At 42.1% G+C, this 25,958-nt stretch overlaps 1 protein-coding gene across 1 annotated transcript; it reads left to right on the top strand.

The window, feature by feature from the left end:
* Nucleotides 1-1,796: 1,796 nt before the first annotated feature.
* On the top strand, nt 1,797-24,739 carry TMEM212 (transmembrane protein 212). Its single transcript, XM_043594905.1, has 4 exons — nt 1,797-2,807; nt 12,746-12,805; nt 13,995-14,318; nt 24,596-24,739. Exons 1-4 carry the CDS (start codon nt 2,649-2,651, stop codon nt 24,614-24,616), a joined length of 564 nt encoding a protein of 187 aa, XP_043450840.1. The 5' UTR covers nt 1,797-2,648; the 3' UTR covers nt 24,617-24,739.
* Nucleotides 24,740-25,958: the final 1,219 nt, after the last annotated feature.

Here is a 25,958-nt window from a genome sequence, read left to right as displayed (position 1 = left end):
TGAGAGGAAGCCCTGGTCACAAGCAGAATTACACTCTCTCCTTTCCAATTAGCTGCCTTCTCTGCAAGTCTCTTTGCTTTAAGGAAGCTGGTGCGGGTAGATTCCTGCGGAAACGTGTGGCTGGGAAAATACATAGCGAGAAATCCCTGGTTCTACCTCTGTCCCTTTTCTTCTTCACATTAAGGGGCAACAATTCTTCTAATCACGAATAAATTCAGGTTTATAAGTCACACTGGCAGTATCAGGGTTAGCCCGACAGTGTTACAAACCCTAAAAAAGCCCCCCCAGATTAAAACAAAAAATATTCTCTTTGTTTGCCATCTTTGTACTGTTTAACATGAGTATTTCAACAGTCTTTATTTTCCAAACACGCAAACAGGGGAGAGTGATCTGACCCACAGTATATTGACATACCATGTAGCTATAACCTTGAGATAAAAAGTAAAGGAAAAAGTCAAAACAGCCCAAACCAGATACTAACACAAACAAGTCTTTCCTCAGTCCAGACCCCTTCCCTCTATAGCAAGGGCAACACTAGGATTAGCACAGAGAGGCTAGCACTCTGTGGTTAGCACTATGTGTGGCACAGTGGACACACTTACCTCTATGCTGGGGCAGACGCTCAGGGCCCAAGTGCACAGCTACAAGGTCCAAAGTATTAGTTCATTTGTTCAACAAATGCGTATTAAGTATCTATTCTGGGCCAGACACAATTCTAGGTGTTGGGAACATCTTACACATCTAGGGCTTGTAAAAGACTTGGAAGGCCTCTGCCCTTGTGGAACTAACCTGGTGGCATTAGGAACAAAAGAGAGAGAGAATATCCTCCCACAATGTTGACAGAAGATGGGAAATAACGGCTATTGCAGAAAGCCTGAGCTGATTTCCTGGATCCTGTATATCCAAGAAAGCCACTGCTTCAAAATCTGGGTCGCACTGTGGAATTGCTATAGAAGGCCAAAACACGGAAAGAAAAAGGCAGAGAATCAGAGAGAAGCTTCCCTCCTCACCATTCATGGAAGGATCCTTTAGGAGTTTTACCGTATTGATCAGGAAGAGTCAAACCCAATGTCTGTAAGTTGATGCATAAAAGCAACAGTAATGACTGTGCCTCTGTCCCATGCTGAAAGAACCCCAAAGATGGACCGCCCAATGTAATAATAGGGAGATAACTAAGCTTCTTTGCTATACAGAGCTCGGTGCTGAGAATTTTACATGTATTGGCTCATTTACTTTTTTTAATCACCACTCGGCGAGATATACACTAATTTTATTCCCATATGAAGAAAGACCCAGAAAGTTAAGTAAATTAGCCCTTGCCCAAGGACACATACCTGGCAGATAATGGATCCTAGCTCTGTCTCATACCAAAATCCGTGTTCTAAACCACTGCATTTCCATTCATAAAATTATTTTTCATCATCTCATTTAAAGGAAAGAGTATTAATATAGAACAGGAAAATTATTCAGCTTTCAGAAAACGGTCTGTGTTTTCAGATTATTATCTTAGAAGAAACAAACGTGTCCTATTAGTCGAAAGCAAATATGTACCACTTTCTCAAATACATGAGAAATTAAGAGATAAGCCTTTTACAATCACTTCAACGTACATAAGCCCAACGTCTAATTATTGAATTGAATTATGATTCAAGAATGATTGGAGAGTAGGGGCCGTGGCGGCTGAGGTCATGGTGGTGGTTGTGAGGTGAGGCAGGCCGAGGGGGGACAGCCTGGGGGGGGGGGGGTAGCCCGAGGGGGGGTGGCCCGAGGGGGGAGGGCGGGGGCTGGTGGCAGCAGCGGGTGGACTCGCGATAAAAAAAAAAAATTAAGAAAAAAGAATGATCGGAGATTGGTATTTCATCCGACTAATAAGTTACTGCTCAAAGTGCATTTTACAACCACATACACTTCCACCTTCGTCCTCTACTTGATAATTGAATTAATAATAAAACAACTAAAATGAAACTGGTTTCGAGAAAACAAGACAGAACTCCATGCTGAAGCGTATGCCCCTTTGGGAATGAAACCGTGTCAAAAATCTTTATCAAAACTTCAAAAGTATGGTAATAGAACTGAACTTTGAACAATGGGGAGAGGTCTTGCGTTTGCTTGAAATCATTGAAATTAAATGTAATGAAAAGTGATCAGAGTGCTTATTTTTACTTTGTTTTGTGGGAAATTGTGCTGGGAATGTGGATCTATTGTGCACAAAGGATGTTGGCTTTATGCTGGAACCACCAGGCAGGTTGAGTTGAGAAACAATTAGCTCAGTCAGCAAGCCTTTGAATCTGATTAAGCCAGGAAGTGGGCACTCCCCACGACAGGGCAGAATGAAGGGAATGGAGGCCGAAATCCAAAACAAGGAATGATTTCTCCCTCTCCCTCCCTCTCTCTCTCTCTCTCTCTCTTTCTCTTTCTCTCAGGAAACTAGTATTAGAATTAATTGTATCAAATTTATGTCAAGGATTACTTCATTACAATTCACTATCTTTGGTGAAACAAATGCAAGCTTGTTTCCAAGTAGATCAACAGTCCACATGCGTCATGGCTACTGTCTCCAAGAAACTTCTGTTTACTGAGGCCTGACATACCCTCATGTTTTGGTAACAAAATATCTTTGAGATCCAGGACCCAAGTCACAGAGGAAGATGCAGAGCCTATCCCAGGCTGCTGGCCGAATTCTCATTTCTCTGGGGACTCTCAGTGTATTCTCTGGAGTTATCGCTTTCTTCCCTGTCTTTTCTTACAAGCTTTGGTTCACAGGATGGAATGTCTGGATTGCTTGCCCCATCTGGAATGGAGCTTTGGTAGGAAAATATTTTATTACATATATTGAGAGAGTATAGAAAGAAGGGAGGGAAAGAAGAAAAAGAATGACATGTCTTTTTGGGGGTGCTCCTGGGTGGCTCAGTCAGTTAGTTGAGTGTCCGACTCCGGCTCAGGTCATGATGTCATGGTTCACTAGTTCAAGAGCCCCACACGGGGTTCTGTCCTGACAGCTTGGAGCCTGGAACCTGCTTCAGATTCTGTGTCTCCCTCTCTCTCTGCCCCTCCCCCACTCATGCTCTGTCTTTCTCTCTCAAAAAATAGACATTAAAGGGGCACCTGGGTGGCTTGGTCGGTTAAGCGTCCGACTTCAGCTCAGGTCATGATCTCACGGTCCATGAGTTTGAGCCCTGCGTCGGGCTCTGTGCTGACGGCTCAGGGCCTGGAGCCTGTTTCGGATTCTGTGTCTCCCTCTCTCTCTGCCCCTCCCCTGTTCATGCTCTGTCTCTCTCTGTCTCAAAAATAAATAAACGTTAAAAAAAATTTAAAAAAAATAGACATTAAAATAATTAATTCATTCATTCATTTCAAAAAAAAAGAATGACATGTCCTGTTTAAGTTTTGCAACAATACAAAGAAGTCAAAATTCTACAGAAAATTAGATGACTGTAGAACATATATTTCTATTAGTTGTCTCTTAAATGTACAATCTTTCTTAATATCATTTTATCATATACACTATCACGTGTACTATATATAATGAAATGCTGTTCAAGAAATTCTTAAAAAGTTGTTTTAATCTTCTCACCTTGGTTTTCTGAGAAATTGGAATCTATCTTTTGAAATTTGAATTTTATTGTTTTAAGTTTTGTTTTGTTTTGTTTTAATAATCCCTACCCTCAACGTGGGTCTCAAACTCACGTCCCTGAGATCAAGAGTCACATGCTCTCATGACTGAGCCAACCAGGTGCCACTAAAATTTAAATTTTAGAAAAAGAAATATGTAAACCATAAAAAATAATGTAAAAAAAAATGGAGAACCGAGTAAAATAATCTTCAGATGAATGCTTTCACTAGAAATACTCAGGTGTGTTGACATGATCCAAGGATTTGCAAGCCCCAAACCTTAGTTCTCCCACATTTTTCTTTGCACGCAACTGTTTGAACTGCAAATAATTCAAGAATTTGGGTGATGTACTTCACTAACTTCACAGTTCATTAGCAAGTGTGCATGTGCCAAACATAAGTAGGCACCAAGTAGCTGCTCCGTGTCTATTTACTGAATGACTGTACAAAGGAAGGATTAGACCAGTACCCCAGCCCTCTGCGTCAGAGAAATGAACACACCTAGCCTTGTGAGTAGGTGTCTTCCATGGCGGTATGATTTAAGAGGAGTTACAGAGGCTTGCAACAAATCCTTCTCTCATTGTTTCCTGTGATGCATGACATTCACCATTGAAGACTAGACAATTAGACTTTAAAACCTTTTGATCTGAAGGAGTTTTCTATTAAAATGTGGCCAGTCTTGGGAGAGGCAACACTTTAAATCTTAAAAAATCTAACTGTAACTAAGATATCACCTAAAAGCAAGACGTTATAAACTATCATTTTAATCTATTTATTAAGTAAATATGTATTGATAACCTACTACATGCTTGAGTTAACAATGGGGGAGAAAAAAAAAAAAAAACAAGGTCTCAATTTTTAAAAACTCCATCTAGTGGGACTTAAGGATGGTGAGTAGATGGGAGAAAGCCAAATGGTACGAGTGTGGGACTGAACAAGGAAACACTTTGATGATGTTTTCCTTTTTTCTTTTCTCTTATTAATTTTTTATTTTTTTATTTTATTTTTTTTAAACTTTTTTTAACGTTTATTTTTGAGACAGAGAGAGACAGAGCACGAATAGGGGAGGAGCAGAGAGAGAGCGAGACACAGAATCCGAAACAGGCTCCAGGCTCTGCGCTGTCAGCCCAGAGCCCGACGCGGGGCTTGAACTCACGGACCGTAAGATCATGACCTGAGCCGAAGTCGGACGCCCAACCGACCAAGCCACCCAGGCACCCCTCTTATTAATTTTTTAAATGTTCATTTATTTATTTTGAGAAAGAGAGAGCAAGTGGGGGGAGGGGCAGAGAGGGAGGGTGAGAGAGAATCCCAAGCAGGCTTTGCACCCTTAGCACAGAGCCTGATTGCAGGGCTCAAGCCCACAAACAGTGAGATCATGACCTGAGCCAAAACCAAGAGTCAGACGCTTAACCGACTGAGACACCCAGACATCCCCTCTTTTCTTTTTTAATACATTCTTTTACATCTACCTCCCAGTCTTGCCGGTCTGCTCTTTTCCTCATCTCCTACCTGAAACCATACGTTCATTCAAAGAAACAGTTATTGGGGCGCCTGGGTGGCTCAGTCGGTTGGTTGGGCGGCCGACTTCGGCCCAGGTCATGATCTTGCGGTTTGTGAGTTCGAGCCCCGCGTCAGGCTCTGTGCTGACAGCTCAGAGCCTGGAGCCTGTTTCGGATTCTGTGTCTCCCTCTCTCTGACCCTCCCCCATTCATGCTCTGTCTCTCTCTCTATCTCAAAAATAAATAAACGTTAAAAAAAATTAAAAAAAAAAAACAAAGAAACAGTTATTAAACATTTACCAGAATGCAAAAATGACAGTGAGGTTTATTCAAGCAGCTTCCACACTTTTTGTTGATGACCCAGAGTAAGAAAAACATTTTATATCCAGGACCTAGAATGTACATAGTTGCATGTATATAGTTCTCTCTAGATAAGTAGTTAGATTTTGATACATATATAGAACATAGAACAAACAGCTTCAAAAAAACAATATTTTACCTTCTGTGTAAAATGAATTGATATTTTCTATTCTATTAATTTTTTTTAATTCTGACCACAGAACTGACCCAGTGTTTAATAAAACCATAATTATAGTCCAACTCTGTATTCCTTTCTTGTAATTCTTTGCCTATCCCTGCAGCCTATCATAGAACATTCAGCAGACACTGAGAGTTGATTAGGATCACAAATTATTGAATATAGATTTGCTCTATGCCAACATCTGTTTTATCAGTTACTCCCAGAGAAATGACAAGGTCTGTCTCCAGCATACAGCTAGTTGGTGGCTATTTGATTTTGAGACCAATGGCATAGGGAATTGGAATCCGAAAGGTAGGATTTGGAGAGACGGAGCCTATGTTCAAGTCCTGATTCTGACATTCTTGGTATATGGTCAAGAGCAGGACCCTCACTCAGCCAGTTATACACTGCCTTACCTATAACATGAGGAATTTTGTAGGTAAAGAGAGTCCATGCAGAGCTGTCTAACCCTAAGATGCTCAGTGAGAATGACCAAATTTGAACAAAGATGGTGTAATAAAGAGCTTCCCCAGTTTTGAAGCTCTACACACATGCTAGTTAATACCATGCCTTTCGTCTGTGCTGTGAGCGAGGAAAATTTCTACCCTCCAGGGTACCCTTCACATGGGGAATTCATTTCCTGATTTCAGGGGCACAGAGGAATGTTCTGGCACCAGTTGCTTAAGTAACTTTAATTCAAAGTAATCAATACACCAAAGTGGCGTATTTGGGGGCTGCCTGCCCTGAATCCCATCCATGCCCAATATCTGTCCAAACGCTTTGATCCTCACCTCTTGCTGCCTGCTCACTTGCCCATTCCATTCCCTGCCGAGTGGCTGAATTCCCCATCCTGTTAGCTTTGGGACCTCATCTCCTACCACTCTTCCCTTAGCTCATTCCATTCCCTTAGTCATCACACTGGCTCCTTGTTGTTTTCAAATATTCCAAGGTGTGTTTTTGCCTCAGGGCCTTTGCACTATCTGTTCTCTGCCTGGAGCTTCCTCCCACACAAGGCTTATTCTCTAACTTCCTTTTAATTCTTTGAAGAAATATCACTTTCTCATTGATGCCTTCCTTCATTACCCTCATTTCCCTATTTAAAATTGTAAATCTCAGGGTGCCTGGGCAGCTCAGTCAGTTAAGCATCAGACCCTTGATTTTGGCTCAGGTCATGATCTTATGGTTCTTGAGATCTAGACCGGCATTGGGCCCTACCCTGACATCGCAGAACCTGCTTGGGATTCTTTCTCTCCCTCTCTCTCTCTCTCTGCCCCTCCCCTGCTTGCTTGTTCACTCTATCTCCCTCAAAATAAATAAATAAAACTTTAAAAATAAATAAATAAATAAAATAAAATTGTAAGTCTCTCCCACAACTGGCATCCCCAGTCTCTCATTCCCCACTCTATTCTTTTCCCGATGGTCCTTATCACCATCTAATATACTACATAATGTACTTATTTATTGTTTGTTAATACCCCTCCCAACAAAATGTATATTGTACAATGGTGGGGATTTTTTTTTTCTATTTTGTTTACTGCTGTGCCTCCAGCACTTGGAACAGAATGAGTCACATACTAGGTGTTCCATAAATACTGTTTGATAAATATGGTTGAATAAGGGAATGAGTCCGTGCTCAGGTGGTACAAAATGCATCATATCACTGAACTCTCATTAGGTTGCAAGGACTAAAAGTCAAGCCAGTATTCACACTAAAGCAGGACAAAATCGTCGTGAAAAGGAAAGCAATAAGAGTGCTCACTCTTTCAGTAATGTCTAAGTTTGGAACATGTGATTTTTTTTTTTCTTTTTCTAGTGAGTTTCCTAGTGAAGCACAGCTCTGTCTGATCGGGGTCAACTACAAAAGGTCTCTGACTCGTGCCACAACTTTCCTTCCTTCCCACTTCTCAATGTGCCTGAAGAGTGAATCTTCCTTTGGTGGAAAGACAATGTGTGCATTTCAATCCTATTGACATTTCCTTTTGCAAATGACTCTATATCCCTTCGGAGACTTAGAAAAGACAGATTTTTACAAGCGGAACAGAACTTTGCATTTGTTCAGTGCCTTCATTTGAGACTTTCTGAATTCTTCAAAGTATCGGTCCTCAGAACTCTCCTCACTCTACTCTGATAGCCACAAGATAAGCAGTTTTCCTAGGATTTCTGAACTAGGTTATTTAAAGGCCATCAGCTGCCAGAAAGTATGCAGCAAGATCACAGTGCCTGATGGACTGGGCTCTACTTGAATCCCAGAAAACGTGGCTTGGCACCCTCCAGTGACTTAGTTAATGGCAAGCAACAGTGCTGTATCCAGAAGCCTACCTGGAGACAGGAACTTGGGGAAAGGTGGGCAAGACGTCCCGTGCAGGTCCCAGTTTCCTCCTCTGTCAGAGAAGGGACTTGATTGTACCATCATCACTCAAGCCACTTATAGCTTCAGTGGTCCTGAGATTTCCAAACACCTGATGGCCAATTTCCGCTTAGATATCCTAAACTTCTGTAAGCCCGGCTTGTTCCCCCAAAACCATCTCACCACCAAAAGCAGTGATTTCTTCTCCTGACTTTCCTGGCTTTGAACTCGATTTCAAACCCTAGAGTGACTTTTGATTTCAACGCTTCCTTCCAAACTAGTGCTTCTTAAACTGAAATGTGCATATGAATCACCTGGGGATCTTGTTAAAATCTGGGGTGAGGCCGGGCGCCTGGGTGGCTCAGTCGGCTCAGGTCATGATCTCATAGTTAGAGGGTTCGAGCCCCATTTTGGGTTCTGCGCTGTGCTTGGAATTCTCTCTCTCTCCCTCTCTGCCCCTCCCCTGCTCATGCTCCCTCCCTCTCTCTCTCTCTCTGTCTCTCTCTCTCTCTCTCTCTCTCTCTGTCTCTCTCTCTCTCAAAATAAATAAATAAACATTTTTTAAAATTTTATTTACAAAATCTGGGTGAGGCCTGAGACTCTGCCTGTCTCACAAGTTTCCAAGTGATCCCGATGCTGCTGGTCCTAAGACCACTCTGACAACAGTGTCCTAAACCAACCCACCCTCAGCCTCACTCCTACCCCACCGCATCCAGTCAGTTGCTAGCTAACTTTTATTTTTCCCGTAAGGCATATCCTTATCCATTCTTTCCTCTTCATGCTCACTGGGCACCACCTCCCCCTCAACTCCTTACCACTTCCCACCCCCACCCAGGTTTCATGCCTACACGACTTTGATAGCCAAATTGTGGGAACCCATTCATTAATGAATCATAAAATCCATCTATTGCATAGCTAGCAGCATTTATAAAAGTAGAATAGAATAGAATAGAATAGAATAGAATAGAATAGAATAGAACAGAAATGGGGCTCAGGGGGGTCGGTTAAGCGTCCAACTTCGGCTCAGGTCATGATCTCGCAGTCTGTGAGTTCGAGCCCTGTGTCGGGCTCTGTGCTGACAGCTCAGAGCCTGGAGCCTGCTTCCGATTCTGTGTCTCCCTCTCTCTCTGCCCCTACCCCGCTCATGCTCTATCTCTCTTACTCTCAAAAATGAATAAATGTTAAAAAAATTTTTTTTTGAAGACCCAATTCCGACAGAGATGCCTAGGCCTCACCTCATTCCTACCCAGCACACACTTGAGCACAGGCTTGTCTTTCTAGACCTCTGCTGTGTCAGTCAAGCTCCTCCTTCAAAAACCTTCAGTGTTGCTTCATTGTCCAAACGAAGCCGAGATATGTTAGCCTGAATTTTGAGGCCCTTCTCAACCTAGACTCATGTGGCTTTCAAGCCTGATTTCCTACTCTTTTCTACCAGGAACCAGAGCTCCTGCCCCTCTGGATGGGAAGGAAGGGAGGGAAGATGGGTGTGCCCCTGTCTCACTGTTTCCCAAGCCTGGCTGCCACCTTCCCACCTTTACACGCATTTCTCCCACTGCCCAGACTGCCCTTCCCTCTGCCATCTCCTGCTGAAATCACACCCATCCCTCAAACCTGCTTCGGGTCCCGTTTCCCCCATGCTGCTTTCTTCCACGATCGTTCCCCCTGGAAGCGGTATCTTGTCACTGGGCCCTTCTCACACGGAGTGTACTCACTCTTCCTGCCTCATTTTGTGGACATTCTTATATGCACATTACTTTCACATCTGGACTGCAAATTCCAATGAAAGTTGGAGCCACTGTGTGTATGATTATTACTTGGTGAGCTTGCTTGTCCTATTTATCCTCTCTGTTCCATCTTCTAAAAAGTAGGAGAAGATCAGGGCACCTGGGTGGCTCAGTCGGTTAAGCTTCCAGCTCTTGGTTTGAGCTCAGGCCGTGGTCTCCTAGTGGTAGTGAGATCAAGCCCCATGTCAGTCTCCATGCTGAGTGTGGAACCTGCTTCGGATTCTCTCTCTCTCCTTCTGCCCCTCTCTCCCGCTCATGCACACTCCCTCTCTCTTTAAAATAATAAATAAATAAATAAATAAATAAACTTTTTAAAGTCGGAGAAGATCTCCATCATTATAAGGATTAAATGAGTTATCACATGTAAAATGTTTAGTGTAGTGCCTGGCATACATACAGTAAGGGCTCAGTAAATGTTAATTTATGCTATTATGCCATCTGCAGAGTGCCTATCACATCCCTTGTTGGCAGTAGACTCACAACAGATGTTTATAAGTGAATAAATTAGCCCATATTAAAATGATTCCTCTAGGGGCACCTGGATGGCTCAGTCGGTTAAGCATCTGACTCTTGATTCCAGCTCAGGTCCTGGTCTTGTGGTTCATGAGTTCGAGCTCCATGTCAGGCTCTGTGCTGTCAGGCTCTCTCTCCCTCCCTCTCTCTCTCAAAATAAATAAAGTGATCCCTCTAAAAGTTTCTATTACTGTTGTGATGCCTCCCCGCTCCCTTCAATTCGTCTGCTTCTGGGAACCTTTAGTCCTTTATGTCCTTTACAGGGGGCAATTTAAAGATCCTGTGGGAGGGCGCACAATTATCATCCGACCAGAGTGTTAGTTGCTACCGTTGCAAACCCCAAGCAATCTCTCTGGAACTGCCTGTGGAGCAGAAAGCTAGCCTGCCAAGAAGAGTAGAGAGAGAGCAGAGTGCAGGACTGGGCCTTCTCTCCAGGCACCTCCTCTGGGTCCTTTCTGAAACCCGACTGCCCTGTTGTGCCCAGCTCTTGCCTCTCAGACACGGCCTCTCACATTTGCTTTTCCCATTTGACTTCTCTCCCCTACCCTCAAAACTCTTCCTTTCTCTTTCTTCCCTCTTCCCTGTCTAAATACAAGAGTTTAAAAAAGAAAAGAAAGCAAGAAAACAGGAGGCTATGACTCAGGGGACACCCGCCCTCTGTCTCGCAGGCATGCTGGACAGGGGCACCAGGGAAGATGGGTGTGCTCGCCCCTGGGCCACCTCTGTCCACAGGGTGGGTTTCCCAAGTTACTGAATGGCATTCATACACCAGCCTACTCCATGAAAGATCTTTTCAAAGTTTTGTGTAAACAAAGCAAAATTCAAGCTGGCAGCTACAACCAAAATATCAGGCGACTGCAATTCGGCTGCATTTTTCAACTTTTGAAAGGAAAGAAACGGTTCATGCCAAAGTGGTTAAGGCAGCCTGGAATCTAAGCGTCTAATAATGTCAGCTCTCTCCTTGGAGTTACACCAGGAGAGGAGTGTCCCCTTCGCTTTTCTCTTGTTTGCCCCCGTGTTTCTCGCCCGTAGAGGAGTAACGTGCCCATTGGATGCCTTTGCCTCTGAAAGCGTAGACTGGCCCCCGGCTCAGCATCAATGTTCAATTGCTCTTCATAATTCTGTTTTGTTGTGCTATTTATGCTGGCTCAACCTCCACAGGGTCCCTTGGAAACTTTCCTCTTGAGAATCAAGCCAACCTCTTTCGACTACAGATGGTTCTGTTTTTATCCACGGGAGTTTTATGGTGTGGCAATGCCACGTCTGGAATTTCAGCCGGAGCCACACGAGAAGTGTTGTGTGAACGTACATGTGCACACTTCTCCCCCACCTCTCTCGAATTCTCCAAGTCGGGCGTTCAAAATAAAATATGCCAGGAAAATGAAAAGCTGGATCTAAAAAAAAAAAAAAAAAAAAAAACAGGCTGGACACAGAAGCTACAAAAGCAGCATATCACAAAACCATATTGGTAGAAGCTCTGATTTCCACCCCCTTAAATTTGTTGATACTATATATACAGTCATGTTTATTTCTCTGTCAAAAACCTAATTCGTAACTGCTTTTACTCCTGCCCTCATTCTATATCTGGTTTCAGGCACGTCTCTTCCTGGTTGTCTCTCTCAACCTCAAAACATTCCCTGACCAGGAACAAATGATTTATGGGTCAGGAATAAGCAGTTTCCAGGCTCAGTGACCACAAAAGGTCTCCTTCACCAGACCTGGAGCTGAATCAAAGATGAGCCCAGAATTCTTTTTTCTTTTTCATTATATATTGCCCTGACACCATTCCCTCCTTTGTTGAACTATTTTCATTCTGCACTTTGGATCTTTTTCCCTCAATGGAGGCTATTAAAAAACAAAACAAAACAAAACTTTTGAAAAGCTGAACACCAGTGCACCCAGAACAATTAATGTCCCGCCATGCATTCACTCTAATTATAATCTTTGTTACTTGAGACACGGAGATCACATATTTGCATCCTACCAGTAGGCTGAGGCTCCTGAATCTCAAAAGAAAAGCAAAGAGTAAAAGATAATGCTGTTGCTGGGCAAGTTTTCAGGGTTCTGTGACACATTTCCTTTCCGGTTCCTCCCATTTGTAATTTTAGCAATTTGTGGGAAAGATGAATGATAGACAATTAATCAAAATAAAACATATGGCAAGGGTTATAAAGCCAAGCTTTTATTGCAGTGACACCTTACAGTAGGGGAGGTTATAATTGCAATGGCAAAGGCAACACAGAAAATAAAAAAAAAAAATAAGCTTGTATGAATCATGTCTTTATGACACTGATGGCTTTTTTCTTCATTGTCATCCCAGATGAGGAAGAGATCAGAGCCATAAATCCATTTAGCCATTTGCTGTTCTTTCTAGTTCATAATAAAGTTGTCAAACCATGAGACAGATTGAACTCTTTCCAGAGGTACATTCTATCATGGATATTATTTTTCCATTTTCCTTTCACAGGCCATCATGACCGGTATACTTCTGCTGGTGGCTCACAAAGAGTGGACCAAGAGATACCTGGTAAATATATAGAAGACCTTGAGTAGGATGGTTGAATAGGTTTGAAGGTCAAACCTCTACCAGTTCAGGATGGAACATAGAGAATGTGATTTCCAATTATAATTGAGTTCCTTCTGATTGATGCCTTACTATGACGGATTTCAGTAATAAACTGGCTTTAAATGAATATTTTTTATTTTTATTTTAGAGAGAGAGAGAGCATGAGTGGGAGAGAGGGAGGGAGAGAGAGGAAGAGAGAGAGAGAGAGAGAGAGAGAGAGAGAGAGAGTCTCAAACAGGCTCTACTCTCAGCTTGGACAGAGCCTGATGCAGGGTTTGATCCCACAACCCTGGGATCGTGACCTGAACTGAAATCAAGAGTCGGACGCTCAACCAACTGCCACCCAAGTGCCCATTAAATGAATAATTTATATCTGATTTCTTCTCCAAACACTTTCTACAAGTTCCTGCGATTATTGTAAATATTTAAGTATTCCAATTTGGAGAGGACAGAACCAATGTTATGCTCCCAAATTTCATTCTGAATAAATGGATCTATAGGCTCCTCTGTTTTTAATAATGTATGTTTAAGTCTCAACTCCTCAGCTTGGGATGTCCTTCCGCTGTCTCTGTTACTTCTCCCCCCCAAAAAAGGATGGGAAGTCTATGATATATTGCATTTCAATAGTAGGGAGCCAAGTAATCCCAGGATATAGAAAGACTACTTTGTTCTGATCATAGATCTTCCCGTGGCTCAAATAAGTGTGAGTCACCTGGGAATCTGGCTAAAATGTAAATTCTGATACAGTAGATCTGGGGGAGGTATGAGATTCTACATTTCTAACAAACTTCCAGGGATGTCAGTGCTACTGGACCATGGACCATGCCCTGACTAGATAAGGCAGGGATTCTGGTATTCATCTTTTTCCCACCGTAAGCTGGCTCTTAACACATGATAGAAGATAAATAAACACATGTTTGTTGAATGGAATTCAATTAGTTTTTGGCTCAGTTGGCTGATATGTTATTCTCCCAGAGTGTAGATTCAAGAAGAGAATAAAAGGGCCTAAAGAGAAAATTGTAACCCATTTCTCCTTCACTTCCCAGTAAAAGAGATTAATATCCAACAACGCTTTCTTTCTCCACATTGCTGAGAAGCTTTTGAAGAATCTAGTTTCCAAAGTAACAATTTATTTTTGTTTTATTTTCAGTGGGAAGCTAGTTTCACCTTTGTGATTCTAAGCATTATGGGATGTCCACTTCATTTTGCGATAGCCTTGGAATCTGCTCTCCTTGGTCCATATTGCTTCTACTCGTTTTCAGGGATTGCGGGGACCGGTTACCTCGGTTATGCAGTTGCCTTCCCTTTTCCATATGCAAAATTCCCATCAGCTTGCGTGGACCCACCACACTATGAAGCGTACCACCTGACGCTTCAAGCCTTCGACCTGTGCCTGAGCTTCGCCATGTTCTGTGTGTCCCTGACAGTGTGCATCAAGCTTTCTTCAGGACTTATCTGGAATAGACACAAACATGTAAGTTTTCAGAAAGGGGGAACCAGTTTTTTCCATCCTGAATGCTAAAATGGAAAGTCTGCCATATTAGTACCTGATCTGTCTCTCTTACTTATCACTGTATCTTTTATAATCAGACTTTTCCCACTATTTCTACTTCTACTCCAGCAAAGAGGCTGATATACACCAACATCAAATTTACCTTTCTAACTTTTTCTAAGATGGCTAATAAGAATGTTAATAATATTTGGGGCATCTGGGTGGTTCAGTCGGTTGGGCGTCCGGCTTCGGCTCAGGTCATGGTGTCACGGTTTGTGGGCTCAAGCCCCGTGTTGGGCTTTGTGCTGACAGCTCAGAGCCTGGAGCCTGCTTCAGATTCTGTGTTTCCCTCTCTCTCTGCCTATCGCCAGCTCACATTGTCTCTCTCTCTCTCTCTCTCTCTCTCTCTCTCTCTCTCTCCCTCTGTCTCTCTCAAAAATAAACATTAAAAAAATTTTTGAAGAATATTAATAATATGATAGTAATAGAAGTATGAACTGAATGTTTACTATGTATCAGTGTACTTCCCATTTCACACATAGTAGACTATAGCTAAAAAATGATGTAATTTGAGGGCTCCTGAGTGGCTCAGTCGGTTATACTCCCAACTTCGGCTCAGGTCATGATCTCACGGCTTGTCTGTATGAGCCCCACGTCAAGCTCTACGCTGACAGCTTAGAGCCTGCTTCAGATTCTGTGTCTCCCTCTCTTTCTGCCCCTCCCCTGCTCATGATTTATTCCTGTATCTCAAAAATAAACAAATATTAAAGAAATAAAGAGAATTATGTAATTTGCCCAACATCACACAGCCACTGAGCAGGAGGACCAGATTCAGAACCCAGAGCTATTTTTCTTTTTTTTTTTTTTTTAATTTTTTTTTTTTAACGTTTATTTATTTTTGAGACAGAGAGAGGCAGAGCATGAACGGGGGAGGGTCAGAGAGAGAGGGAGACACAGAATCAGAAGCAGGCTCCAAGCTCTGGGCCATCATCAGCCCAGAGCCCGATGCGGGGCTCGAACTCACGGACCGTGAGATCGTGACCTCAGCTGAAGTCGGACGCTTAACCGACTGAGCCACCCAGGCGCCCCCCAGAGCTATTCTTCTTAACAGTTCAGATTTATCCTGGGCTTCTTGTCACCCACATTGTATCCTCTCTCCTTCGCTAGACATCAAGATGCATAATTCTGGCCTCCAGGAGGGTTAGAGCAGGATCAACTGGGAGAACAGTACAAGTGATTTCTGATTCCAAATTCCTACATCTGATATGGGTCACTCCATTGTGGGTTGAACAGCCTCCTCCTGGAAAGAGATATTTCCCACTGCAAACTCTTATACTGGCTTGATGATTCAAGTTAGTTTTATATTAAGGTCAGGTGAACTTGAGTTATGTTAGCCAATTTTTTTCCCGGTTTGATCATATCAGCACAGATCAGCAAAGCTGGAAGACAAGAACTTGGCACTCTCAATACCTTTTGTGGTCAGTCTTGTCCTTTCAACTTTTACATAAGTCTGCAAAGGAAATCCTGTACATTCTTAGGAACAGAGTTGATTTTGCAAGGAGGCCCACTGAGAGTTGAGGCTAGTAGACTAAAATGACCTCCCCTGCTGTACTGCCAGTGCATCTAGAAGTTTAGTATTTGAAATTTCTCCCTTGTGGGGACTATCCCAACTTCCTAGAGCCCTTTTGTTAAAAGGAACATAAACCCAGGAGAACCACACATTAAAGTGTTAGCCACCCATAACTCCTTGGCATCAGACATCTGGCTGCCATCTTTGGGCATGACACCTAAAGTTTAACAATGGATGGAGGTCAGCGAGAAAACTATGAAAAATTATGTCCAGAGCTTGGTAAGCCAGCCTCATGGAAACCCAATAGTGAAGCCACCTGAAGTTCCTGGAAAGAGAAAAAATTCATTGAAAACAAAGCAAAGTTCTCTAAGTTTAGAATTTTGCCTTTGCCCATCTTGCTCAAAACAAGTGATTTCTAAATTAAGTGTGTAATTTCTAAATTGGATGCAAGATCCAACACAACTACAACATGTTGCTCAATGTGGATCAATAACATCAAAATCACCCAGGGTTCTTATTAAATCAGATTTCTGGCTTTCATCCCGGCCCACTCTTATGGCGGAAACTCAGGGGTTGGAGGCAGGGAATATGCATTTTTAGCACATGCCCCCAAGAGATTCTGCTAAAAATTCTCTTCCTAGCACAGGATTCTCTTACTGTCACTTCTGGACAGAATCTCAGTTTTCCCATGTGCATAAAATGCAGCACGAGTTTGGGTGAAAGCTCTCGATAAATTTAACAAGCAGCAAATCTTTGGTGAGCGTTTTTGGATGATTTGACACCACTTAATCCATGGTGGTGGCATATCATGTTTCATTAGCAAGGATGAGTGGCTGACACAATGGGATATGAGGTTCTGTATTAATAAATACACCACCGCCTCCCCGAGCCCACAAGGGGCATGTGCAGCTTGAGTAAACCTTTGTTACCATGTTACCATGTAGAGATCTCAGTGATACTATGCAGAGTTTCCAGCAGTGAAATAATGTATTGTTTGTCAAAATTCTAGAAAACATATAACCTTCTTAGAAGAAATGGCAGATCACTGGTCAGGATATAGAATTCTACATGGTGATTCTGCATTTAATGAGCCTCCAAGAGTTTTGATGTTAGGTTCCCTATGTGCTGGAAGAGACAAATCATATTTTTAAAATTTTATTAAAAATTATAAATGTATTAAAAGCTATATAAATACTGTAAAATATGCTGCTGATTTACTCTTCTTTCATATATGTATCAATGTAAATATGCATATGTAAATACAGGAATATTTATGCATGTAAATGTATGTAAATATCAGGAAAATCAAAAGCTGTGAAAATTTGTAAAAAAGAAGAAAGTGATAGTTTAAGGGAAGATTTGGGGGAAATTGTATTGTGTTAGAGAGTAAAATCATTTTTTTTCATGTATGTAATAGTCAATCTCACGATAGAAAATATTCACTTCTAAGAGTTTTTCCGTAAGTCTGAAAACATGTTTTCAGAAATTTATCAAACAGTCCCTTAGGAATCACCATAGTCATCATTTCTCTCTTCCCTGCGCCTTTTCACTTTAGGAGAATTGAAGTCACCTTGCATCCCAGGCAACTCAAACTATTATAACAAGATACCATAGACTTGGTGGCTTAACCAACACACATTTATTTCTCATGGTGTGGGAGACTGGAAGCCCAAGGTCAAGTTTCCAGTAAGGTCGATCTTCACTGAGGCCTCTCTTCCTGGCTTGCGGACGTCACCTCACTGTCCTTCTTGGGCCCTGCTCCTGGACAGAGAACTCTGTCCTCTTCTTATGAGGACACTAATCCCTTCATGGGGGTCCCATCCTCATGACCTCATTTAAATTTAATTTTCTCCCGAATGACTCACGTCTATATACCATCGCAGTGGGGAGTAGGGCTTTAACATAGTGATTTGGGAGGAAGACGCTAACAGTAGACAGCATCTGGTTGAGGGTCACACAGTGTTGGTGTGTGTGCGTATGCAGTCAGTTGGTCCCCAACTAAAACCACAGTGAGAAATGCTTGAAAGAGGCATAAAGGGTTTTGCTTTATGATGATTTTGATAAAAGCATTATATGAGTGCTACAGACTGAATGTTTGTGTCTCTGAAAAATTCATGTTGAAGCCCTAACCCCCCTCCCCCCTCCCTGCCCCCCTCACCCCCTGCACTGTGCTGGTTTTAGGAGGCGGGGCCTTTGGGAGATAATTAAGTTTAGTAAGATCAGGAAGGTAGAGCTCCCATGATGGGATTAACTTCATGATGCCCTTATAAGAAGGTGAAGAGGCCAGACTCCTCTCTCTCTCTCCGCCACATAAGGATACAGCAAGAAGGTGGCCATCTGCCAAATAGGAAGAGGGTTCTCACCAGATGCTGAATCTGCTGACACCTTGATCTTGGTCTTCCAGCCTCTAGAACGGTGAGAAATGTTTGTTGTTTAAGCCACCCAGCCTATGGTAGTCTGTTACAGCGGCCCAAGCTAAGACCACAAGCCCTTCCAAATTTTCCAGGGCCTCATGGGAGGAGCTGGAGCTGGAAAAGGAGTAAGAGTCCCCGCTTCTGTGGCTACATGAAACACCATGAAGTGACCCTGTGGGCTTAGGACTCAGTGCAGGGGGCAAAGGAGCACCGCATAAGATTAAGTTGAGACACTAAAACGCAAAACAACCATAGCCGAAATTGTCTACATTCTTGGTCCAGTAAGTAATAAAGTGATGGGAAAGGAAAGAATTGGGACGCCAGACGTGCTGCAGCTGTCCCCTGCAGCTACTCCGCCCCTCCCCCACGGAATGGAATGGCTCCCTCTGTTTTCCTTTCATTATTCATTGTTATGTTTGGGGTTTTGTTTTTTTGTTTTTTTTTAATGAAAGGGGAAAGAAAATATTTTCCCCCTTAACATGTGATACAATGGTTTTATTTTTTTTTCTCAATGAATTGAGAAATATTTGCTTCCCATAAAAGATGTAGGTAAACCCTTGAAACAGTGAAAAAACATATGAGGACAGAATATTTATTAGTGGAGGACCGTCTTCCTCCAAACACAAGACAAATCTGCAGAAATATATTGGCTTCAAATCTTCTAGCGGATGTACCCTGCATCATCAGCAGTAGCAATGTGTTTTGCCATAAATTCATCCATGACTCTCATCCTAAAGGTCCGAGACCTCATGTTGGGCTACACCAAGGTCTTTCTGGTGCTTCTGGGAACTAAATCCCCTTGGGGAGATCCAAGTAAAACCTCAAGTAGGACCACACAGCGGTCAGAATGCACTGTATTTCTTCCTCATGAGTTCCTTTATGTGGTCTCCTCAACTTGGTCAATAGAAAAATCAGAATCTAGAAAAATAATTGCAATCCAGGGCATTAGCATTCCCTTGATCTCATTATGTTCTCTGGAATAATAATGCTGGTGAGTAGTAGCAGAGTGATTGTAAGTGTATTTACTGGGCAGTGACTACTTGTCAGGTGCTTTACCTCCTTTCTTCCTCACAACACTGCAAAACTCATTCTCCCCCTTTCACAGATGAGGACATTGAGCCTGCCATGTGGAGTCAGGATTCGCTCCTGGTCTCAAAGGGTCTGGAGGCCAGGCTCCACCCTGCTGAGCCACACCTTTTGGAGAGCGTATTCAGTTTTACAGACTCCGAGTGGCTTTGCATAGGCATGCATTTTGTGGACAGTCTTTCTTAGGTTTCTCACAGACAAAAATTAACTCACATAAGCTATTTTTTCCAGGATATTTTCATTTCATTTAATCAGCAAGACGATGCCAAGGGTGATAGCAACTTGCTAAGAGAGGAAATGAGAGGGAAGTGTCTATTGTGATGTATTAAAATAAGCTTGATATTTTGTCAAAGCAGAAGAAATAGATGAGGCAGTAACCTGAAAACTGCCTTTTGTCAGTTTTTATTTTATAATCATTGTATCCACATATTTTCCTTTTGACAGTCAGTTTAATCTTTTAATATAAAATATCCTACTAGGGTTTTTTTTTTCCTTGCTCCTTACTTTTAATCTAAAATATTATTATGGGGACACTGGGGTGGCTCAGTAGTTAAGTACCTGACTTCTGCTCCAGTCAAGATCTCACAATTCGTGGGTTCAAGCCCCGCGTCAGGCTCTGTGCTGACAGCTCAGAGCCTGGAGCCTGCTTCAGATACTGTGTCTCCCACTCTCTCTGCCCCTCCCCTGATCATGCTCTGTCTCCTCTCTCTCTCTCTCTCCCTCTCTCTCACTCTCTCAAAGATACATAAACATTAAAAAAAAATTTTAATGTTATTATTATGAATATATTTTTCAACAAACTTTAAATGCTGTATTTAAAACAAATAAGATATATATTTAAACCACAGAAGAAAGTTTTGCTTTCTAAAAGAGCAGAAACTTGAGCAGAAGTCAGAAACTTCCATTCTCTATAATCATATGGTGCCAATATGTGAGCACAAAGCCATTTAGGGAGGTAACAATGTTGGCTGGACACTTTGCATTGTATTAATTAACGAAGAGAATATGCAGTGGCTGTTACTGGGCACCTGAGTTCATTCCCCCAGGAAAGAAGAGAGAGACCCACGAGCAAAGTAATAGGGTGACACACAATCAAGGCTATGAGGATTGAGGAATGACACAACGTCACTTCCCTCCCAAACAGGCCCTACCAGCCAGCAGGGACAGTGGGTAAGGCAGCAGTTCACCCCTGCACACATCAGTCGTTGTGGACTTGAGCTTCCTCATCTCTAACACCACAGGGCTTGGCCAGCCACGTCCAAAGACCTTTCCAGATCGGTCTCGGTCTGTGATTTTCAAATAAAACTTTATTCCATTTGGGAAGATTAACACTCAGAAGGGAGGACTGCAGGGGTGGCTCTTCACCTGTCCTAAGCCATGTTGATGTGTCGCTGGGGTACCCCACATAGCCTTTACCCTGCTAGCTCCAGAAGGAATATACACCAGGGACACCTGGGTGGCTCAGTCAGTTAAGTGTCTAACCTCAACTCAGGTCATGATCTCACAGTTCGTGGGTTCGAGCCCCGCATCGGGCTCTGTGCTGACAGCTTGGAGCCTGGAGCCTGCCTCAGACTCTGTGTCTCCCTCTCTTTCTGCCCCTACCCTGCTGTCTCTCTCTCTCTCTCTCAAGAATAAAATAAACATTAAATTTTTTTTAAAAAAAGAAGGAATATGCACTAGCAATATTATCCAATCAAGATGGATATGAGAGTTGTCACAGATTTATAGACCGCTTTAACCACTTTGGGAAAACAACTTTCTCTGCTCAGTATTCGGTCTGTCATATCAAACCAACCAGAATTATCTTGTTGGTTGTCTTTTTTTATGATTCAGGTAAAAGTAATATATCGTGTTACATTAATTTTAGGTGTATGATATAATGTTTCAGCAATACTACGTATTTTCTCAGTGCTCATCAGGATAAGTGTACTCTTTGTGCACTTGATCCCCTGTATTTATTTCACCCATTCCCCTACCCACCTTCCCCCTGGCAAGCCACCAGGCAGCCACCAGTTTGTTCTTGTGTTTAAAAGTCTGTTTTTCCATTTGTCCCTTTTTTAAATTTGTTTGTTCGTTTTGTTTCTTAAACCCAACATAGGAGTGAAATTGTATGGTATGCGACTTTCTCTGATTGACCTATTTCACTTGGCATTATACCCTCTAGATCAATCTGTGTAGTTGCAGAACTTAACCATTGTTTTACCAAATAAGTAAGGAGTTTTAAACTCCAGTTGATGTGCAAAAAGGTTGTTCCAAATGTTTTTCTTCTCTTATTTCATATAACTAACCTAGTGTCATGGATAAGAAAGAAAGCTGCTAGTTAAAGCAATAGAATTGCTAAGCGCTGGATGGTAATTAGTACCTATCTGACAAGAGGAGTATCTTGTGTTCACTAGTATATGACTTCCCTCCTATTACGTGTTGAGGAATCTGATTCCAAAGCCCTAAATACAACACTCATTATTTATACTTGCCCCTCAACATTTAGTGAACGTATATTATTTGCCATATACCATGCTAAAAGCTGAAGGGTAGAGACAGAAGGATAAGCAAGACATATTCTGGTCCCCCATTGACTTACAGGGACTGAGGGGAAATGTCACCTGCACCAGAAGGACCGGGAGCCCACATGAGGAATAATGAGATTTGAATTAGGTAGTGTTAGTGGATATGGAGAAGAGGTGAAATATTTGAAAGATATTTAGAAGGTAGGATCAACAGAACTTATTATCAGTTAGCATGAGGAATAAGGGAAGAGCTCAGGAAGATGCCAAGGGGTTTCTTTTTTTTTTTTTTAATTTTTCTTTAATGTTTATTTTTCTTTTTGAAAGAGAGAGAGAGAGAAAGCGTGAGCAGGGGAGAAGTGGAGAGAGAGGGAGACACAGAATCTGAAGCAGGCTCCAGGCTCTGAGCTGTGAGCATAGAGCCCAATGAGGGGCTCAAACTCACACACCATGAGATCATGACCTGAACCAAAGTCGGATACTTAGACTGAGTATCTGAGCCACCCAGGCACCCCATGGGATTTCTTGACCATGAGAGACAAGACAGTCCTTAGATTTAATGGGTGAGTCCTACTTTTATCACTTAGGGTTTCATAGCCCGTCATTAATAAAAAGCCATTTTAAGAACCTAATAGAAGGCATCAAAAGGACTTCTTCCTGGGGTTCAACTCAATGAGGTACTGAAGCTTGCCACTGGACACTCCATGGCTTTAGTTGGTTACATACCAGATCCAAATGATGCCTTGCTTTGAGTTCATAATAAACCTAGTGCTGAAGAACACGGGCTATAAGAACAGTTTCAATCTAGGCCATATTTAACAACTTATCTCTTCATTTCTTCTACTGACACTCTTATGGCAAAGGCTGCCAATGAGCAACCTGTACATAGCCAAGCCCAATGGAGTCTTTTCAATCCACGTTTCCCTTGACCTCTTCACAACCTTTGAAACTATTGACCACTTTCTCCATGAAATCCTCTCCCCTCTGACTTCCATGGACCATTTGCTTTGGTTTTCTTCCTTTCTCCTTGGTTTTTCCTTTTCAATCTATCTGATGGCTCCATTGCTCTGCTGAATCCTTAAAGGCTGGTGACTTCAGTTATCACCTTTGGGCTGATACCTTACACATCCATGTCTATAGCCCAGTTCCTTCTCCTCCTCTAATGAGTTCCACATCTGACTATTTTCTGGACACTCTCCTGGGGGTCTCACAGACACATCAAACTCAAGATGTTTATAATGGCGCTGATCATCTCCTTGTCCCCAACACCTGCTCTTCTTCCTGTAAATCCAGCTCAGTTGCCAGCAGTCCTGGTGACACTCAGGACAAGCCTGAGACTTGGAATCATCCTTGATTCCTCCCACCTGAGCTGATCACCATCTCCTGGCAGCTACACCCCTTATTCACTGTGTCCCCCTTTCTCTGTACTGATCAAATGGCCCTGGTCCAGCCCTCCATCTTCTCTCACTCAGACATCTTTGCTTCCAATCTTGTCTTTCTTGAGAAGTATCCTCCACACAGGCTCTAGACTGAACCTTCTGAAGTTCCAATGTGCTCTTGTTACTTTCCCGCTTTACATCCTTCCGTGACTCCCCTTCACACTCAAGATACAGCCACGCTCCTCTATGTGACATTCATGTGTGTGTAGCTTCTTTCCAAGAATATGTGTTCCTTGAGAACGGAGACTGACTAAAGTGAGCTAAATGGTGGGACTGGGAGGATGAGACTCAGAAGACAGGAGAGTAGCAGGTTGCAATACTAGATGCCACGTTTACGTATTCCTAGCCAGAGCTAAAATCTTACCTCACTCTATGTCAGGAATATTTCAAATTTAAAAGCAATTCACACAACATGCAGGAATTTACTGTGGTCATGGACTCCAAAACAGAGCTCCAGGAAGGAATACAGAGGAAAAGTAGATATGAACTTCCATACCAAGGAAAAGTGCCTTATTGAAGAATTGCTTTCAGCATTATTTATGGTATGTGGAGATCCTGAGAAGTCATGGTACTTTTGAAGTCAGACAGTTTGAGGTATAATTGTTTCCTCTGTCACCTACCATCTGAGTAGCCTTGAGCAAATCAATATTGAACCTCTTTGAGCCCTAGAGATAACACCTACCCCACATGTTGCAAAGTGAAATGGTATAAATTACTACAAAGACCCTTACACAGACTTGGCCCTTGATAGTTGCTCAAGAAATGTTTGCTTTCTTCCTCTTACTTCTAATCAAATTTAAATTCTTGGCTCTCATTCAAAGATTTTAGAAAGAACCCTTTAACCTTCTGTTAATTTTCAAAATGCCCCAAGCCAATCCAAACCAGACAAAACAAATAACAAATGACCAAAAAAGATATTCAACAGAGAGATTCCTCACTTCCTTAGACAGTCCCTGCCCACAAAAGTAATGGTTCTTCTGAACTGTTTTATGCTTATGCCAGATATTTTATTACACATATATTTCTTTTTTATATCTTTCTGCCATCCCCCTTCACCAATATCACCAATATTGTTCTCTCTGGTGATTCCTTTTAAATCCTTAAGTGGTACCATGGTGCTGTTACTTGAGTCATCCTTCATTGGGTTCCTGTGACATAAAAAAGGCTAAATTAAATGTCAGAAGTGACACTCTATTTTCTTTGATAAATTGTAGAAATAAACACTACTTTATTTTTTTTCTTCTAGGGTCAAAAGAATGGACAATAAATTTGAAGCAGTGTTCCTCTTAAATTTGTTATATTTGTGGCCATTATTTTGAAATACAAAATAATTTTCATCTTCAAACAGTTTTTTCTGTGTTCTTATAAAATAAAAGTTGAGATAATTGTACATTTATGCCCTTTAGATTATCAACCTTGTTTTTTTCTGATTACATATTATGATTTTTAAAATGGAAATTTTATCATCATTGTCATAAAAATTTTTAAATCTGAAATACAAATTTCCAGTGAATGAATGTTTTCTTTAAATTCCTTTTGTCCCTGTTTAGTGTTTCATTAAACTATAATTCTATCTTACCTAAATTAAGCAACCATTTTGCTCAGCATTTCTTCATTGCCATTACCAAAGCAACTGTAGATCTTCAAACACAATTAAAACATAGAATAGTAGCCATAATGAGAAGGGTCTCCTGCAAGGGGAGAATGAGCCTCCCTCCTCGCTTCTCTATAAGTTGTCTATGGCACTCGTGACAGTTTAATAGTCAGAAGGGACCATAGCTGGGGCGCCTTGGTGGCTCAATCTATTAAGCATCAACTCTTGATTTTGGGTCAGGTCATGATCTCACGGCTCATGAGTTCAAGCCCCTCATCGGGCTCTGTGCTGACAGTGTGGAGCCTGTTTGGGATTTTCTCTCTCTCCCTCTCTCTCTGGCACTCCCCCACTTGTACTCTCTGTCTCTCAAAATAAATTAATTAAAAAAAATAAAATAAAATAAGAAGGGACCATAGCTGTCCTTTTGGCCAACTTTTCACAAATGTCCCAAGGTCTAAATGCCCCTGACAGCTCAACCATTCCCAAGAGGCAACCCCATTCAGCAGTTGAGTGGCTCTCAATTGAGAAGGCACAGCTTATTTGGGTGGCTGTAAGAGGTCTTGGGGCACCTGGCTGACTCAGTCAGTAGAGCATGCAACTCTGGATCCTGGGGTTGTGAGTTCGAGCCCCACATTGGGTATAGAGATTAGTCAACAATAAAATCATTTTTAAAAAATGTAAAAGGTCTCTTCTAATCTGGCCAAAGATTTGCTTCTTATATTCTCTATGTCATATATTCTTACATGTCTCTATGTCTCTATGCCCACAGGTCTTAATAATATAGCACAGTGGTTCTCAAATGTGATTCCTATGCCAGCAACAGCATCATCACTGGGAACTTGTATGAACTGAAAATTTGGGAGCTGGGTCCCAACGGTCTGCGTTGGGAAACCCTCCTCCAGGTGATTCTGATGCATGCTGAAGTTTGAGAAGCACCCGTGGAGCGTAATGGAAAGCAGGCAGGACTTCAGAATGAAAAACACCAGGATTCAGATCCTAGCCCTCTGGTCAGTTT

This window comes from Prionailurus bengalensis, chromosome C2 (assembly GCF_016509475.1).
Source record: "Prionailurus bengalensis isolate Pbe53 chromosome C2, Fcat_Pben_1.1_paternal_pri, whole genome shotgun sequence".
Classification (NCBI taxonomy): Eukaryota; Metazoa; Chordata; class Mammalia; order Carnivora; family Felidae; genus Prionailurus; species Prionailurus bengalensis.
The sequence above is the reverse complement of the archived record's forward strand: the minus strand, read 5'-3'. Positions and strand labels throughout refer to the sequence as shown.

Excerpts from the sequence above, each read along its gene's own strand:
- TMEM212 (XM_043594905.1), top strand. The coding sequence starts at position 2,649 with ATGCAGAGCCTATCCCAGGCTGCTGGCCGAATTCTCATTTCTCTGGGG. Across the intron at positions 2,808-12,745 it reads CCATCTGGAATGGAGCTTTG|GCCATCATGACCGGTATACT; the intron begins GTAGGAAAATAT and ends TTCCTTTCACAG. Across the intron at positions 14,319-24,595 it reads TCTGGAATAGACACAAACAT|GGTCAAAAGAATGGACAATA; the intron begins GTAAGTTTTCAG and ends TTTTTCTTCTAG.